General features: G+C 32.2%; 1 protein-coding gene across 4 annotated transcripts in view; it reads right to left on the bottom strand.

Annotated features, from left to right (window-relative positions):
• IL1RAPL1 (interleukin 1 receptor accessory protein like 1) overlaps window positions 1-20,629 on the bottom strand; it is a 1,340,631-nt gene that overhangs the window by 585,317 nt on the left and 734,685 nt on the right. For all 4 annotated transcript variants that reach the window (XM_084788848.1, XM_084788847.1, XM_084788846.1 and 1 more), the window contains 2 exons: window positions 9,486-9,672; window positions 5,951-6,104 (listed from right to left, as the gene is read on the bottom strand). In XM_084788848.1, the coding sequence (XP_084644974.1) occupies window positions 5,951-6,104; window positions 9,486-9,672 (341 nt within the window). The remainder of the gene's footprint in view (window positions 1-5,950; window positions 6,105-9,485; window positions 9,673-20,629) is intronic.

Genomic DNA, 20,629 nt, shown 5'->3' with positions numbered 1-20,629 from the left:
GTCACGTTGCCTTTATTTTTAATCATGTTGGAAATACTTTCATGGACTTATTTTCAAAGACACTATAAAAATTGATAAGAATATCAAAAACTACAAAATTCCTGATTGTATGTTCATAAAAGACTCAATCTCTCTCTCTCTCTCTCTCTCTCTCTCTCTCTCTCTCTCTCTCTCTCTCTCTCTCTCTCTCTCTTGTATCTAGCTGTGTGTTTATGTGTGTACACTAGCAAGACTCAAAAGAAACAATGTATTTTACCTACAAAAAGTTTGTGAAAATTCAAAGATGTCTCATTTATTTCAGAAGTATCAGGTTTAATGTAGAACCTTTTCCACACACAACATTTTTTATATATCCACATTTTTGGAAATAATTTTAAAAAAGGATAGTGCTAAATTTACATTTTAAGTATAAGTAGTTTAGTTAAAGAATATAAACATATGCCACTTGTCTATTCATAGCAAAAACTTTTAACTGTTGTCACATTTTTGCTTTCCATTAACATTCACAAAATTATTATATAGTACAAAATAGAAATCTATAAATACATATACAATCAAATCTTATAATCACTAAGGAATAATCAAATGCATGTGTGTTAGACATTGACTGTTTTCTTCCTTTAAAAAAGTGTCACTGATTTTGGTACCTCTAAGCCTGAGGTATTTCCATCATGAACCACTCATTTGGTTTGCTTCTTTTCATCCCATAGGCCTGCTCAGCTACTCAGACACTCCTTCCAAATGTGACTAAGTAAGGTGGCTCCACATATCTAGGCAGTCCATATAAATTGCAGTCTTGCTTCTCTGACCTACTATGTAGACATCATTCTGTCTCAGTTGTGCTCTCAGAAACTCCTAGATTTTGTCTCTAAGTGTTTCCAGATTTATAGTTCCTCTGGTATCTCTCACCATCATCCCTCAGACTAGGCCTACTCCTTTCTACTCTATAAACTTCCTGCTCTTGTAGAATCTCCCTTTTTAGGACTCCCAGATAGGTTCTTTCCCTTCTGAGTCCATAGGCCTCCTCATTACATATATAGCTTTCGCAGATGTCCATCCTCCTGCCACCAGGTGGTTAGAGCTTCCTCAACATCTGGCAACTATACTTGGAGAGCTATACCAGACGGCAGTAGAATAGAGGACCAGTAAAGAGTGTGCTGACTCTTAGACAGTGTCTCTTTATGGTAGGGATAGAAACTTCTGGTTTCTAAGCCAGCTACACACACACACACACACACACACACACAAACATTCAACCTTCTTACAACTTAGTTCTCTCTTGTAGGGTATAAACCTACATTGAAAGTGGTGATGTACCTGAAAAAATTCTTCGGAGGCTGAAGTCCCAATACAGCAGCTATAATCTAAGTGCAATATAAAAATAAACAAGACAATATGCTCCCAAAATTAGTAGCCTAATAGTAATGAACCACAATGAGAAACACCTAGAAGATCTTCTAGCAAAAAATTCAAAGAATGATAGCTATGTGTAAAACTTAAAGAGGATATGAATATGGTACAAAAGAACAAAAACAAAGAACTTAATAAAATGTGGAAATCAACCCATAATATGAAAATTTAGTTCAATAAATATCTAGAATTGCTTAAGGAAAACCAAGTTAAAATGATATGGGAAATAAAAAACTAAATAAGACAAATACAAACTTAAGTAGCCATCTCATCTATATAGTCACCCAGTAAAAGTTGATGAGAATTTATTTTTCAAAAGAGTAACAAGAAAAAGGTTTTGGATGTTGTGAAAAGATTTGCCTTTCAATTTATTGACACAGAGCAAAGAGAAGACCATAGCAAAGGTGTATAGAACATTTTCAGTTATATAGAAGAAAAAATTCCAAACCTAGAGAACATGTCACCTATACATGCATGAGATCTATAGACCACCATACAGACCGAAGCACAAAACAAATTCCCCATGATATATTGTAGCTTAAACATTAAATATACAGAATAGAGAAAGGATATTGAAAGATGTAAGAGAGAAATGCCATTTGCCTGTAAAGCAGGCCCATTAAAATAACAAGTGATTATTTAAAAGAAACTTTTAAATCCAGCATAGAAAGATGTATCAAATGTTTGGAAATACCACAACTGCTAACATAAACTATTAGACACACAAAAAACTATTGAATTAAAATTTTTCTGTTCCAGGGTTAAAATACTATGACGAAAACAGCTTAAAAAATAACGAATTTGTATTGGCTTACAGTTTAAGAGGGACAAAGTTCACTATGGTTCACTAAGGCATAGGATTTTCAGAAGCTATAACTATAAAGTTTTACTATCATGATTAGCTAAAACATGACCTTAAAAAAAAAACAACAAAATAGACATGTTAATAAGGATGGGATAAATCTCAGGAGGCCATGATAGTACAGGCAGGAATTCTGAGAGTTAAAGAAATAGTCTTCTCCCAAGGACTAGCATTCCAATTGGTTATTCAATACCACATGATTAGCCCTGTAGACATACATACGAGTCATATTATATAGACTGAGCAGGTTGTATTTGTGTACATAAACACACACACACACAAACACACATGCACTATATATATGCAACAATAATTAATGAAAAGAGGCCACAAATATCAAAGAGAGAAAGGAAGAATATAATATATAGAAGGGCTTAGAGGGAGGAAAAGAAAAGGCAGACTGTTACAATTATAATATTAAAAATGAAAAAAAAATAAATGGGGCATGTGCTTCTCAACCAGAAATATAAATGCCTGAGAAATATTTTTAGATATTCAGCACCTTTTCTTCAGGGAAGTGTAAATTGAAAGACTGTACAATGTAATTCTAGCTTCCCCAATTAAGAGAGAGAGAGAGAGAGAGAGAGAGAGAGAGAGAGAGAGAGAGAGAGAGAGAGAGGGAGGGAGAGGGAGAGAGAGAGAGAGAGAGCAATTACCGACTTAAATGGGAGGAAAGGGAATATCTACGTCGCAGTTAGTATGATGGTTGCTAAAACACAACAGAACAGGAAATTATGTAGGAAAATTATGACATTATCCAGATCTTCAACTCCTGAGTCAGTGAACAAAGGAAATAAAGTCATCATGTAAAACAGATACCTGTATGTATACATGCTTAAGTAGGCACTTAAAAATTCTCTCATTCAATAATACGAACAGCAATTTTTCCTAGCTCCACTCCTCCCTGACCTCCCAACATCCCTTCTCCCCTGGATCCTGTGCTCCTCAATATCCCTTTGGAAAGGAGGAAGATATATCTATATCTATATCTATATCTATATCTATATCTATATCTATATCTATATCTATATCTATATCTATATCTATCAACCAAACACTGCATTACACGTTTACATGCTACCAGAAGACTAGGCATGTGCCCTCATTTCAAGGCTGAACAAGGCAATCCAGGAAAAGGAAAGAGGTCCTCAAATCAGACAAAAAGTCAGCGACAGTCCCCATTATGACTCCCATTATAAGTCCCACAAAGACACCAAGCTATGCAACCATAACATATGTGCAGAGGACATAGCATAGAAACACACAGGCTCCATAAACATAGATATTTATCAAGAGGTAAAAGGATAAATATGTACAGATCATATAAACCCATAATAGATTTATATTCTTTAGCCATAAAGGAGAATGAAGTTTTGTCATTTGTAGGAAAATGAATGGAAATGGCAATCATCATTTTAAGTAAGATCAATCATAGATAGTATTACACACTTTCTTTCCCATAAAGAAACTATCTGAAAGTAGAAGTCAGACTGTTAGATGATGAGATAAGATAAAAGAATGGAGTAGAGGGAAATTTTTTTCATGATGAAAGCATAACACACGTATGCATAGAAATATAACAGTAAGACCTATATATTTGTATAATTAAGTTGTGCCAATAACTATAATAAATTATGAACTTTTTCAATTCCATATGAAGAAAATGAGAATTTTGTACAAATCAAGAAAGTATAGAAAATTGTAAAACAATTTAAGAGTAAAAAGTTCTACTCTTATGTTTACCAAATGCTCTTACATAATTTTCTTATCATTTAAGGCAAAGTGTTCAGTTTCTAACTATCTCATATGGATAGTATCTATAAATCAAAGTGTTTCTAGAGAAAGAATGATATGTTTACCATGGATAAATTTTCCTTTCTTAAGAGTTAAGACATGAAATAAACACTATTTTTATTCAGAATGTATCACTTTCATTCATAGTTTTAAGTTCTTTTTTCTAAATATCTAATGTTTAGAAAAGCTACTTCAGTATACTTTGTAAGACAAGAATTGAACAGAAAAGTTTCAATATTTACTGTGTACACTGGCATATTTTTCACTGGACTGTTGAAAAGAATAGAAGTAAACGGGCTGGAGAGATGGCTCAGAGGTTAAGAGCACTGACTGCTCATTCAGAGGTCCTGAGTTCAATTCCCAGCATCCACATGGTAGCTCATAGCCATCTATAATGTGATCTAAGTCCCTTTTCTGTCATGCAGGCAAGCACTGTATACATAATAAATAAATACATCTTGAAAAAATATTTTTAAAAAAAGACTAGAAGTAAAAGTAGTAAAGTGCTCCTTTGAATTTTTCTGTACACTTATCTATTACACACAGCCAAATTGTAAATGCAATGATTGCAAATCATATACATACTTATGATAGGTATAGTAATACACAGCAGAGACTGTGTGCTGACTATTCAATTCTACCATAAAGTGCACATTTCAGTTGTTTACCATGTCTAATATTTATCAAAGACTTTATCAAAGAGCATCTTATGTAACGAATTTCCCCTGTCAGAATAATTGCTATTCAGCAAATGAGTCCCATGAAACAATGTATTACTTTTGTCAAATTATATCATACTTCAAGATTTAAAAATATTGATTCTTATGTTATTTATATACCTATTAAAATATATTTGCTTCATATAGGAAAAGGTTATTTTACAAGTATTAGTGAGGGCATTAAGTTAAAGTAGTTAATGTTATTCTGTGCTATAAATGTTTCATAAATATGACACCCCCAAAGTCACCAGGAGTTTCTTTTAATAAGAATGTGTGAAAATCTGCAATTTCCCATATTTTTGCCCTGAAATTCCTTCTTCTTTTCATGAGGAATGTTTTACAAAAGTGATAATTTTTGTAAATAATAAATGGTCATGAATATTATTATTTGCATAACTGCTGAATATTTAGATGCCCTCATTGCAAATTTATTGTGTATTTATTACCTTAATTCATATGATACTTGCAAATTCCCTGTAAGGCAAATTTCATCATCATCATCATCACCACTACCACCATCATCATCATTTTGTACATGAGTAAACTAACATTCTGGAGTTTGCAATAATACAACCAGCCTTTATAGACTGGTGAATTATATGTTGTTCTTAACCAGAAGTACTCTGATCCTCTTCTGGTTATGTTCTACATTAAAAAGATATTAGAATGTTTCTTCAATCCCTTAAAAACAGTTTAAAACCAATTTTGTCTGAAATGATGTTAATTTTAGGCCTATGAGATCATATGTGTCATGTACATTATGATAAGTTAATAGAAAAAAATGATTTGTCTAATGTGCAACAGGAGAGAAATAGACATAGATCCCAAATAGTCTATTCCATCACTTTAGAGAATATTTCTAAAATGATTCCACTTCGAAGTACAATCACGATCATCAAAAATTGTAAACTCATTAGTTCAAGTACTTTCAAAAGCTAACATTTATATAATTCCCTAAACATATTCTATTTAACCTTTCAAATGTATTTCAGCACAAGATGTTTTAAAAACAAAGAGGAATAAATTTCACCTATAGGAATCCACTTAGCATTTGGTTAAGTGCTTCTTTCATTACCGAGGTTGAAAAACATCAATATGTAGCCCTGAAGCTGACTCAAATGGCAATTTCTTTCCTTGCAAATGAGACACTGAAGACTGTGATTACCTGTAACAGTTAATTCGGTGGTTCTTCTCACAACAAAGCCTCCATATTTTAATTCACAGGTATAGTTTCCAATGTCATCTTCTTTGACTTCTCTTATGAGCAAGGTATCCCTTTTGAACACAATACTTGGTCTCCATGTTTTTGTTCTACATTCCTATACAAACAATGTAAAATTGGGCAATACACATGGTAAATAAAAAGTAAAATTATTTTAAGCAAACAAAACTATAATCTATTTAATTTATATAAAAAACAAAAACAAAAACAGAAATAATGAAGTCTTCTGTTGCTCATGCTGAATTTGTACTTGCTACATAACTTAAATTTGACTTGAAGTCCTGATTGTCCTGCCATATGATAGGATTATAGGCATACACAGTGATGCATGATGTACAACAATAATTTATACATTAAGCTATGATTTGCACTTAATATTATTTTATATTCCATATCTGGAAATCAGGAACATCCTCTTCTAGGTTAGTTTTAGGATTACATTAACTTTACACATATTGATTTGCCACATACAGCAAAAGGTACATACCTATTAATCACACTCAATATAAAATTTAAAGGCAAGTAATTAAGAGAGGATTGTTGTGAAATTGATTATATTGGTACTCATAATGTAAAATTTAAAATGTATTGTTAACTAAATAGTGGGAATCGTTTTATACGATAAGAAATTTATGCTCCATAACTCTATCAAAATATAATTGTTTCACTTATTAAAAACTAAACCTCTACATATGTGCTTTTTAAAATCCACTGAAAAAACAATTTACATCTATATGCAATGTCTTTATTTTGTATTAGCGTGCAAATAATTAGTTTTCATTATGGTATTTTTTTCAAACAAAGTTTGCTTTTATTTATTCTCTTGTGTACTATTCTTCTCCATCCCCTCTCTCCTTCTCTTGCATGCTCAGTGGCCTCTTTTCTTATGTCACCTGTATTCATTTACCTTGACTACCTTGGTTAGCTTGAGTAGCATCTCTTTCCTCTTGTGCTATTCATTTGATAATCTATGCTCACTCTCACAACTCTTATTTTCATGTATATAATCATCATAAACTATACACATGTGAGAAAATGTATTTTTTTTCTTTTGAGACTGCGTAAATACGTTTAATATATTATGTCTTGGATCAATTTTCTTGAAGATTTTTTTCATTATGGTTGAGCAAAAGTCCAATGTGTATATATTGCACAATTTATACTTGATTCATTTCCTTACTGTTGTGAAGGTACAGCAATAAAAATAATACATAGGCATCTATGTGGTAGGATATAGAAGTCTTTGGGTCTATTTCAAGAGTGGTGGTTCTGTCATATGGAAGTTCTATTTTTAATATTTTAAAAAAACTATCTATACAATTTCCCTAGGAGCTATTACTAGATTATTTTCTCATTACTAGTGAATGAGGGCTCATTTCCCACATCCTATAAATATTCATTTTCATTAATAGATGTGCCACAATATGATCTCTTTGATTGTAATGTTATTGGCTCAAGTGATTTCTGTTTTTGCCAAAATATAAATTTTTATTCTGAAACTAGTAATTAAGCTAGTGGAATGAGGACAAAATTGCTTTAAATATTTTGAAACTATAGACAGGTAAAACTATTTATTGGCAAGTCAACATTTTTAAAGTCATGAATATATGGGGCCAGTGCCTCTGTGCAATTACATGCATAGGAGATTTCTCAGTTATTTTCAACTAAAATATACCTATTATTTGCTTATATTAGTTTCACAAACAGTCATGATTGCATAAATTGTTCATTAAGATATTATACTATATAATTAGCTTCTTAATGTCCACTATTCATATGGTAGACATTAAATCTTGACTAAAGAAAACAAGTTAAAATGTTATACATTATACTTACCACTCTACTATGAGGCTTTTTGTAGCTTAAATTGTATTGCAATGAGGACACAGGTCTAAATGAACAATATTAATTTTTCAGACTTTAATTGATATTGAATTAATTTTAATATAAAGGTATATATGTTTTGTTTCATATTTCCGAAAAACCTGAGACATTCACTCCAAATTGTAGGAAAAAAATGTGTATCAAAAGCACCTTTTTAGTGAAAAAAAAAAAGCTTCAAGTCTAGAATGTTCACACACAAACGCTAGAAAAAAATATGTGGCTTTAGAAAATTTGAGTCTCATCATATTCTCAAAAGTTCATTGTGGCAGACAGGCAAATTGAAGAATTTCACAATTAAGATATACACTATCACGAAAACTGAAACAGCGGAAGTCATTCCCACCAGAACAGAAACCGATGGGGCTAATGTTTTAGTGATGTTTGACATTGTCTAGGACAGAAAACCAAGGGAAGAGTTGACAAATCTTTCAACAGTTCCTTTAATGTTCTGAACTTCAATTGCTTTTTATCCAGAGTCAAAGGTGTCTTTGAGAAGAATATTGCTAATTTTGAAGAAAAGTTTTGAACTTGTTCAGATTTCTTGTTTCATTTTTAGTAGTATTTTTTTAAACTCATGAACAATCAATTACAAGGGTTAACATTCTGATTCTGACAGGTATACATTCACTATGTAGTATGTGGCCCAGTTTCTTAAAGTCCAACTCCCAATCAATTGAACAAAAAAAAGTTAAATTAAGAATTTTTATCTGTGAACAAACTATTCCATAATAAATGTGAGTACTTTTTATTTTCACATTTGAGCATATCTAAAATCAAATATACTCTTAGGTGTTACAAATAAGCTAAAAAACACAAGTAGTTTGGAAGGTCAATGAAAATGAATGATATGATGGCAAAAGGGGGGGCTGGCTTATTTCTTTTTTGAAGAAAATATTGCTATTGTAATTATCTGTTTTCTAAGATGTTTTTATTAGGTATATTTATATATTAAAATTATTATAAAATAGGCAAAGTTATGAACATTGAATATAATATTCCATTAAAATTATTGGGCCATTATATAACAGAAGAAAATGACTATTGTTTCTCTTTAGCCTTGGGTTATTTTGGAATATTAAGCCCAGAAATGATTGTTCAAAATATTTTAGTTTCCAATTTTGTCAAACAGTTGTTGATATAAGCAAGATTTAAATACAAATACAACACTTTATAAACAGTACAAATATTAACCAATGTTTTATTTATCAAAGCAACTGGTTTTTTAAGATGTATAACAAGGGGTTGTAGAGATGGGTAGACAGTTAAGATCACTGGCTGCTCTTCTAGAGGACTCAGATCCAATTCTTAACAGCTACATGACCACTCACAACCATCTATAACTCCAGTCCTAGAGATCTAACTGCCTCTTCTCATTCTGCATGTACATGGTACACATAAATACATTCAGGCAAACACTCATACACACAAAATAAAAATAAATAAAATCTCAATATAAAACCTATAATCACCAGAACATCTGGCTATAGTATTCTTAAGACATGAGCTATATCTTAGTTAATTTTTCATCCAGATTTCTCTAGAATAAAATGCACATTAAATTATTTACAGGCAATAAATTTTCTAGAGTCCATACCTTGTACCAAAGGATTTCAGGTTCCCTGGTTGGTATTAAAAAGTCCTCTATGTCACGGCATGAAATTTCTTTGCTTTTGCTTAGTTCAGCTTTTTCAAAGTACTTCATCTTGGAATTGTAGCAGAGTCCAGTGTCATTTTCTCCTACTGTCAGTGAGATGGATACTTTCATACAGTATGTGGAGTTCCTGTAACAAAGAAGAATTTATATGTGACTTTTTGTGAATGGAAAGTAAAGGGTGACAATTGTGGATGTTTAACTTCTTCAGAAAAAGAAATAAAATGAAAACCTCCATTGTTTAATGCTTTTTTGGTGGCAGATACCTTGGCTTATTCAAGAGATTGCTTATTGTTTGCCAACTAAACAAAACTTAGTCTTATAAAACCAGACGTGTATATTATATTTATTTTCTTCAAAAATTATATGTAGATTGAATTTTAAAAGTTTTAATAGAGATATTTTTATGTAGAACAATGAAAAATTAGGACAGAAAAAAAGGTCAAGCATAGATTTATGGTAGAATTGGCAAAGTAAACAGAGAAGTGAGGGGGCACAACTGGCTTATGAAATACAATAGAAGGATATGAAGAATGCCATGTAACTTTTACTTGTACTTTTCATTTTTTCTTTTCTTTTTCCTTCTATTTATTTATTATAATTTATTCATATTACATCATGATCTTTATTCCCTCACGTGTATCTTCCTGTTCCCACCCTCCCTCCTTCTGTCACTCTATTCCCCTCCCCTAGACCTCTGACAGAAGGAGACCTCCTCCCCCACCATAAGACCACAGCCTATCAGATGCAGATAGCCTGCATCTCCTGTGTGCCTGCCAGGTCTGCACTCCAGGTGATCAAATTAGGGGCACCAGAGTTCATGTCAGAGGATGTTACAACCATGGAAAATGAATTGTCCATTGGCTAGATCTGAACAGAGGGTCTAGGTTTACTGCAGGCACTGTCCTTGGTTGGTACAGTAATTTGTGCAGTACTCCCTAGGTCCAGAACTGTTGGTCTTGACTTTAAGTGGAGAATTGATTGAGTGTGGGACAAAAACAAATTTGGGTAAAAGTATTGAAATAAATCACTGTGTTTACATGTACATATCCTCTTAATTTAAGACTTGAATACTGCTATGTCAAAGGTCCACACTTTACTGATGAATTCTACAGACCTTGTGAAATAAGTTAACATCCTACTTTTTTTCTTGTTGAATTCCAAATAATGGTTGAAATTTAGAATAATTTAGAGTAGAAATATTGATCAAAGATTTTCTTTGAATAATTGGGAACAAATGAAGATGTATAATAGCTACATTTTAATTGGCATTTATATGCCTGGATATACAATATAGTATGTTTTATTTGATGCTGAGGAGTAGAAATAAAAATACATAAAGTAGTGGATTCAAAGGTTGATAAAGAACTTTTTCTTTGGTAAGTGTCTGACATCTCATTACATACTTGATCATTGAAATCCTGTATTTGAATGGTATTTCTGATCTTTATTGTATTGGGAAATGAGACTTATCGCCATGAGGGTGGACAGAACATAAAGATATTTGTAATTTATTGTTATATTGAGTACAAAAACATTTACAGTAGCTTAGACAATTTTTAAACAATAACTAGTTTACAACTTGATTTAAAACAGCATTAAGTAAAAACAATGACCTTTACAAACACCAGTCACAACTATTTAAAGTTCTCAAGTATGTGCTCAGGAAATTTGCTATAATGGTAGAATCAGTTTTCTGTCTCTAGTCTCCAATTGAAATTTACCATAATGTGTAATAGAAAATTATATAAACTACCAGAATGGTGTCAAAGAAAGAAACAAGAAAGTTTCCTAGCTAATTGAATTGTCTTCAAGAATAAATGACAATATGGCAGTCTTCAGAATGGCAATTTTAAGTAATGCACAAAGCCTGGAAGGAATGATAACTGGAAACTTTAGAAAGGAAGTGAGAAATGGAGATTTACAGGAACCAACTTGAAAGTTGTGTAACCTATTTCCAAGTGTTAGACTTGACATTGGATGATAATGACACTTATGTTTTGGAAAAGTTTTGTCACATTGTAATGGAAAAACTCATAAGATGAGAAGGGAAATTAAATGCAGTTTAACAAAATGGAAAGAACTGCATTCGTTAAAGGAAAATAGCAACCTAAAATAGCTTATGGTAGCAAAGTAAAGAAGGGTCAAGTTAAAAATGTACTTAAGAGATTAAATCCATATAATAGAAAGGAACCAGTGCTCCACACAAGATGTAGAATTTTTTTTTTAAATTGAGTATATGAAAAGTAGACTGAACCACCAACCAAAGAGCATGGATGGACTGGTCATTAGCTCCCTGTACATATGTAGCAGATGCACAGGTTGGTCTTCATATGGATTCTCTAATATCTGGAGTGGGGCCCTCTCTAACTCTGATGCCTCCTTTTGGATCCCATTACCCCAACTGGGCTGCCAGGGCAGATTGGTACCCAGTAGGGATCTCCCTCTTCTCCTCAGAACAGAGGAGAGAGGTGGGCCAGGAAGTGGGGTGGAAGGAGAGTAGAGGACTGCAATTAGGATGTAAAGTGAATAAATAATAAATACATTAATTAATTAAAACAACAACAAGAAGAATTTACAGTCAATATTTCAACATTAAAAATAATTAAACGGACAGAATTCTGAGAGAAAATAAGTTAAATTTTAGCTCAAGTTTTGTACCAAAGTGAAAAAGTTACCCCTCTTGAGGTCTTCTCAGAGTGTGGCTTATAAATTATATGATGTTATTGCAATATATTTATTTCAAATTATTGTAAGATAGTTAATCAGAAAAAAGTAATTATTAAATTATGTCATTCCTATATTAGCACACACTGTATCTAAAGACATTCAGGTTTCATGTTAGCATATATTTGTAGAACACATTATAGACATTTTAAGGAATACAGACACTAATATTTATATTCTAAGTTCATCTATATCTCTCCAAATATTATGATGTCTTTATTTAGAGCTGAAAAACATTCTATTTTATAAATATACAGAGTTTCATTAATAAAAATGCTGATTAGGTAGTTTCCTTTTTTTGAAATAGTGAATAAAGCAGCAATAAACATAGAGGTACAAACATCTCTATTGTAGAGTATGGCATTCTCTAGGCACATGACTGATGGTAAAATAGCTGAGCAATATGGTAGTTCTATTGTTAATTTTTGAGGAATGTCCAGATTGATTTCTATAGTGGATGTATTGATTTGCATCTTCACTAGAAATGAATAAAGTTTCTCTTTCTCATATCCTCTCTATCACTTGCTGTTGTATTCATTGATGATAGCCATTCTTATTTGGGTGATATGGTTTGTAAAAAGTTTTGCATTTTCCTCATGACTAATGATGTTGAACACATTTGAAAATAGTTACTGGTCATTTGCATTTCCTTTTTTAATTTGTCTATTCATTATTCCATTCAATTTCTGTAATTCTTTGTGAATTTTGGATGTTAACTCCTTGTCTGAAGTAGTTAGTAAAGATTTTCTAGGCGAACAAGGAAAGATAAATATTAGGAGAGGAGGAAGGACAAAAATGCAGATAAAAGACACATGAGTTGTAAAAGAGGATAAGAAGCAATTTGGTTTCATAGTTTAGTGCTGTCATGGATTTCTCATTTTACTTTGTATACCTTTCTCTCTGTGTGTGTAGTGAATAAATGTAACAAGTGTAATTGATAGTGAAGGTGGAAAGTACAAAGTGAAGTTTAATAGCTTCTAAATGGCTATTCTAATTGTATAGATAATTCTGAATTGCAAAGATTCTGAGTAAGGCAAGTGTTTATTTTAGTGACTGTATTAATATAGATTTATGGTATATTTTTGGTAAATTCCTTATAAGGAGAGTTATATAAACAAAAATAGGCTATTCAAGTGTTAAATTTATATGACTATATATATATAATAATTTCTATTGTATTTTTATCCTAAATAAGTAACTATTAAGTATGTTTTAATAAGATTATAATACATTCTTTAATAGTAAATTAAAATATAAAAAAATAAAGAAGTAGTTATATTGTTCATCCATGAATATCTTTTGAAGTTCAATATAGGTAGCCTTTCATTCTACTAATTAATATGGAATAGAGTTTAAATAAATTCATTTTTCTATCTTTAAAAGACACAGACCATTCTAGGCAGTGAATCAATACATTCAAAATTTGTATATTGTACATAAATTTTTGAGAGTTAAGAATCTTAGATTTCATTTGCTTTCAAAATTCTACTTCCTTCTGTTTGCCTAATATACACAAAATTGAACTGTGTCACACACATGAATTTTATCCAGTTAGGTTAAAATTGTAAGAAATCCATAGATTCCAGTGTTTGAAAATTCAGGGCTACTACAATCACTTGGGTCCTTCATTTCCCCTTTCCTTATGTTTTCCTTAGAATTTTCTTTTTTCTCATTAATTAATTAATTTATTCATTTTACATCCTGATCACAGTCCCCTCCCTCCTCTCCTCCCTGTCCCACCCTGCCTTTCTATTCCCCTTTCTCCCCTCCCTTTCTTCTCAGAAAAGGGGAGCCCCGCCATACCAGTATTTTCCAACACATTAAATCTCATCAATATCAAGCTCATCTTTTTCCACTGAGGCTGTACAAGGCAGCCCAGCTAGGGAAAGTGATCCAAAAGCAGGCACACAGACCGTCTCAGAGACAACCCTCACTCCAATTACTAGGGGGTGCTCATGAAGAACAAGCTGCCCATCAGCTACATATGTGTAGGGGGATTAGGTCTACTCCATGAATGCCCTTTGATTGGTGGTTCAGTTTCTGTGAACCACCGTGGGCTTAGGTTAGTTGGCTCTGTTGGTCTTCTTGTGGAATTTTTGTCCCCTCCAGGACCCTCTATCCTTCCACCAACTCTTCCACAGGACTCTCTGAACTCTGCTTGATGCTTGGCTATGGACCTTAGCATATGCTTCCATCTGTTGCTGGGAGGAGCATCTCAGAGGACAGTTATGCTAAGCTCTTGTCTATAAGCATAGCAGAATATCATTAATGGTATTAGGGCTTGGCTCTCTCCCATGGGTGGGACTCAAGTTGGGCAAATCATTGTTTGGTCATTTCTTCAATCTCTGCTCCAACTTTATTTCTGCACACATTTTATGCAGGGTAATTTTTGGGTGAAAGGCTTTGTGGCAGTCTTGCATGGCTACAGAAGACAGCCACTTTAGTCTCCATATCCCCTGCTGCTAAGAGTCTCAGCTAGTCATCCCGTGTCCTCTCAGGAGCCTGTCCAGTCTTCAGGTCTCCAGGTTGTCCCACAGATGCACAACTTCCCCCCTCATTGGTTTCCCTTTTTTTCTCCCAGTGTTGTAGAATAACAGCATGTTAAAACATGAATAGAAATTAAAACAGTACCTGTCATACAGCTAGTCTTTGGTCAATCAATGTTAGATCTTGTTATTGCCACTGTGTCTTTTATTCTTGTTTTCTTTATATTTCTACTTTGCCCTGCAGTCCCATAAATTTTGTTCAGTGGGTGGATTAAAAAATATCACCAGAGGGTATCAAGTCTCTTCTTGGTAACCTGCGGTGATATACAGGGGAGGTAATCCCCCTCAGGAACAGTCATAGGGGAGGGGAATAAGGGGAAAATGGGAGGGAGGGAAGAATGGGAGGATACAAGGGATGGGATAACCATTGAGATGTAACAAGAATAAATTAATAAAGGAGAGAAAAAAAGTAAAAAAGAAAAAAAGAAAAAAAATCACCATGTGATGTCTTTCAGTTTTTCAATGTGTAATTACCGTAAAGCATATGAAGATAGGTATGCTCTTATATTTTGTTTTGTTTTGTTTTCATCTGGGAATAAGTGAATGTACTGAACAAGAATGGCTGGAATTTAAGGAGTCATTACCTCTTTCTCAAATGTATATGCCAAAAATAAAATAAAATAAATAAAATATTTAAATAAAATTAAAACAATCTTGTTTTCTGATGCAAATAACTAGGTATAAAGATATGTATTGTTTTTGTTTTCTTTTTAAAACATTTTTTATTTTTTACATGCATATTTATATTATTACATGTATATACGATAAACTACCTATAGCAAGGAGAACCGTGACACAATCAGGAATTATATAAATGTTACATTCTTAGTGTTTTGGCTATTTGTTTCTGTTTTCAATGTCATGCATCATAGCAGATGTCCTTCATACCTGAAAAGGTCAGTGAATTGTCCATGTTGTACAAACCAACCAGAAACTGAAATCGGAGCAGAACTTAGGTCTTTAACTTATCACTCATTGCTCCCTTCAAAAGAATTAGTACTAGGACAGCATGTATAAATGTCCCCGTGCACATTATTTTAAATAATAAATAAATATTTATTGTTCGTTGAATAAAATAATATAAAACAACCCACCTTCAACTCCTGAGTAGATTTTTATAGAAGTATTTTTTAAAATTACTCATAATATTTAATACTTGCTTACTTTTCTCTGTTTCATTGAGACATAACTTAAAATCCTAAATACTAAAGCAGTATACAATCATTAATATTGGCCTATTTATTAATAATTATTTTGGAGATAATATTGAAACCAATACAAAACAAATTAATAAAATCAACAATAATTTCTTTACATATGGGCTCTGTTAGTCAGAAGAATACAAAGACATCTTTCTAAAATTTCTCAATAGTATACTACTTTGAAGTAAGAGATGAGTTTGAACTAGGTGATATCAGGATTTTCCGAAGTATTCTTCCTAAAAGGATGATCACATAGTAGAAGTGCATGTGTAGAAATTTAGGTAGTGCAGGTAAGTAGACAGAACCAAGAGGATGAGTCTGGGGAGAATTTTTTGAATATAATTGATTAGCTGAAGAAATATATTAAAATCACTTTAAAAAATATCTTAGCACAGCACAACTACAATTATTTTGTAATCACTCCCTCTGTGTATGATAATGTATGGTTTGGTGTCTCACTCTAACAAAATTACCAGTAAAATGATTATTAAACATAACTTTTAAAAGCATTACTAAATATTTGACTTGTTTATTCTGTTAATTCCATGGTTCTCTGGGGGAAAATAATACCATTTCCACAATGCTTAGCAATCCTTTTTTACTTCATGAAATGCTGTACAAGAAAATCAGAGATTTGATCAGTATATTTAAAGATTAATTCGGGTTTATTCTTTTCAATTTATTTGGTTAACTCCTCCCTAAAATTCATTGTTCAGTTTCAAAGTCACAATCTGTATTTTTTTGTATAAATTTAAAGATACGTAGTATTTTGCTTATTTCATTATCATTGTTGTATGTGTACATTATATGTATATATATATATTTGTATGTTTGGTATGTGTGTATGTGTTTATATACATGATGCCTATGCATATATACATGGCATGCTGTGTGTGTAGAGGTTAGTGAATAACTTTGTGGCATTATTTCTACCTTTTAACCATTACATGGCTCCAGTGATCAAACATATATTATCATGCATGTGCAACAATTGCCTTTACAAACTGAAACCATCTTCCTGTACATGGCATATCATAAGTTTTAAATGTCACAACAATGTTGAAGCAGTTGCTACAGATTTGAAGAGAGCACAATTATCTCATAGGCAGTTTAATCCTAAATGTGACCCTTGGATCTGATTATTATCTGTAAGAATGAAGCAATGCAAAAAATTTTTTACAAGAAAATAAAAAAGTCAAACTTGGATTGTGGAGTTAGTGTCTCAAAATTTATTAACCCTTAAGTGTACTTTGATGCTTTATTTATAATCTAAAAGCCTTCTATTTGTTTCTTTCTTTGTTTTTGTTTTTGTATTGTCCCATTGGTTTTTCTGGTGGTGCCTGAAGCTATGTATGTGGCCTCTTTCATACATCTTATCTTTCTAAACAACTATGCTTGTAGCCACTGACACTAAATGTGATATTTGTTTGGATTAGTTTTTCTTCTCAGAGGACGCTGAAGGACCTATTGATTTAACTGTGGTTGAAATCAGCCCTTGCTGAAAAGATTAGAACTAAAATATCCAACAGCTAAGACCTAAAATGCTGGCTTACTGCCTTCTCATTTGAAATTCTACTTTTTCACTTAACTGGCGAATTGAGTTCCACCTATAGTCTTCATAAAACTATAAATTTAACACCATTTTCCTCATTTTTCATGGGAACTGATCAATATATATTAGCATTTTAATTTTTATAATCTATATTCCTGGAATATCATATTTAAAGAAGCTCCAGCACAGAAAATTGTAGTCTAGTATTTCTCTGAGTTATTCTTCAGAAAAGGTCTTTGTAAGCGTTATTTCTGTAGAGTCTCAGAGTAATGTAGATTAAAGGAAGGAAAGAGAGCGAGCCTAGTTCTCTGATGGAAATTCAGGCCCAGAATACTGGCTCAAAGGGAAGTGAATTAATAATAATTCCTTCATATGGGAAGAATCCTTAATATTTATTCATTTATCCCTTTATGTGTGTCAGTAGTACCACAGTTTATATTTATTTCTACTTTTAACTGAACCTGTTAATATTTATGCTACTTGTAATATGTGATGTAACGGATTAATATACATGATGGTTGAATTATAAGGCAGATTATTTGCTTAACTGGGTAAAAATTGCATGGCATAAAATGATCATTTTAAAGTATATAATTGAGTAGCATATAGAATGTAGACATCGCTGTGTAACCATCACCTCTAGCTAAGTCAGAAACACTGGTGTCCCATCAAAAGGAAATGGCATTCTCATTAGTAAGCATTCACCACTCTCTTTTTCTTAAGAGTCTGTGGCAACCAATCAATTTCATGTCTCCAAGCACCTCCTTCATCTCAATATAAACTAAAAATTTGGCATTGTATTTCTTTATTTTCTCACTTAACATGATGGCAAGATGTATTCACAGTTTGGTATGCATCAATAAGAACATTCATTATCTTTCATTTCTACCTTCAGTACACTCTAGTTCTGATGACACATGGAACTAATGAACAAATTCCTATTACAGAAATTCCTGTAATAGGTATTTGTTCACTAATTGTTAAATATGAAGATTCCATAGGTCAAATACCCTCTCTCTAGTACTTGGTGCTATGCTAAGTACATACTACACTCTCAACAATCATGATAAATAAATGTATGAATAAGCCATCAGTTAATTGCTACTTAGTAATGATTGCATTATAAAAAATAACTACCTAAAAAAACATAACTAGGACCCCTTAGGCTCCACATTCATGTGGGATTCTATTGAATTTTGTTTTATATTTCTTTGAAATAACATACTTCTTGACAACAGATGTGCCTTTCTAACCCAGCAAAAAGACTGCAAAGATGTAGCGGTACTCAACTGCTAAATATGTAATCACCTTATGAACTATTTATCTTCCTCTACAAGCATCGGTCACCATTGTACCCATGGTTGCCTTTGATGTGAAGGATAATGGACAAACTAGATAAATGTGTCAGCCACAGCTGTGTAAACTGCAAATCACATTCTGCTTTGTAAGGTTCACATAGACAGTTTTTTGTAAAGCTTATCATAATATTTTTATTGTTAATCTCACAAATAAGAGAGAATATCTCCTGGACTATTGTGCATAACTATCCTGGGATGTAGATACTAAGTCTGTTGTTTATGTCACATAATTACATTACAGTGAAAATTGCCAAAAAAAAAACCTTCAATGGAGCAAGCTAAAAACACATTGATGCTTAAAGAAGAGATAAACCTGTCACAGTTTGCTAAAATATTAGTTCACAAATGCATTTCCTAGTGCTATTTCAAAAAACATTTTTAGTTATGTTAAGGGGACAGTAGTATGGATTATTTTGTTATATTAGTGAGTCTGTAAATATTTTTAATGTTGTAATGGAACAGAAGTTTTTCATTTGTTCTAGGAAGGTCAAAGAATTTCCTGAAAATAACCTTGCTTTCTATGACTTTAAATGAAAAAACTAATAATAACTGCAATTAATGAGTAAAATGAACTGTGAAGATGGCAAATCACATTACTCCTAATGAACATTTATATCATGTTCTCGATTATACATAGAAGTGAAATATAATGCATTATGTTACAGTAACAGAGGTTTGTATTTCATTTGGAAAACCATATGTATGTATATTGTATCATATTGTGTATGCCTCTTAATGATGATCATTCTCACATGCTTTTTCTGTTTACCTCAATCTCTTCCTCTCCCCATGAAAACATATGTATTATATACACATAATACATAACATACATATTTATGTAAATATATATTTTCTTTTGAAATCTACCTACCATGATCTCATATAAGTCTCATGACTTTAATGAGTACTGTAATTCAACCACACGTAACGAAAGATCCAAACCCAGCATCCATACATGAGAGAGAAAACATTTTTTCTGAGTTTGGGATACTTCATCCAGAATGATCATTTCCAGCTACCTCCATTTACATGGTAAATTCATAATTTATTTTTTCTTTATATCACATTAATATTCCACTGTGTGTATGTATGTTATATTTATTGATTAGTCAATTGAAGGATTTTAAAGCTGTTTCTAATTTCTGAGTACAGTGAATAAAGCAGCAATGCAAACAGATGAGCAAGTATCTGAAATAGGAAATAGTTTCATTTGTGTCAATTCTCAAGAGTGGCATAGCTGGATTATTTGGTAGACGTATTTCATTACAGGCTTTTGCCACTGCTCCTGATTGCACTCAAGAAGTTGATGGTAAGACCCTATTACTGAAGATATCATATAAAGTATGTATACAAATTAGTTACTTAAAAAGAATGAAATAATTATTTTTAGAAAAAGAAGGAGGAGGTCCCCTCAGTCACAGTCATAGGTGAGGGGAGTAAGGGGAAAATGGGAGGGAGGGAGGAATGGGAGGATACAAGGGATAACAATTGAGATATAATATGAATAAATTAGTAAAATATATTAAAAAAGAAAAACAAGATTATATAAGAGTCACTTCCTATTATTTATAACATTTAGGCCATTTCATTTCTTATATTTATAATTCATTTCTCATGCTAAATTCAAACTGTTTAATTATTTGGAATGAACTTACTTTGGTGAATTAGTTCCTGACCAAAATATAAAGTGACAAGTGTTGGA

This window comes from Acomys minous, assembly GCF_964271855.1.
Source record: "Acomys minous genome assembly, chromosome: 7".
Classification (NCBI taxonomy): Eukaryota; Metazoa; Chordata; class Mammalia; order Rodentia; family Muridae; genus Acomys; species Acomys minous.
This window is presented reverse-complemented; position numbering and strand designations above follow the sequence as displayed.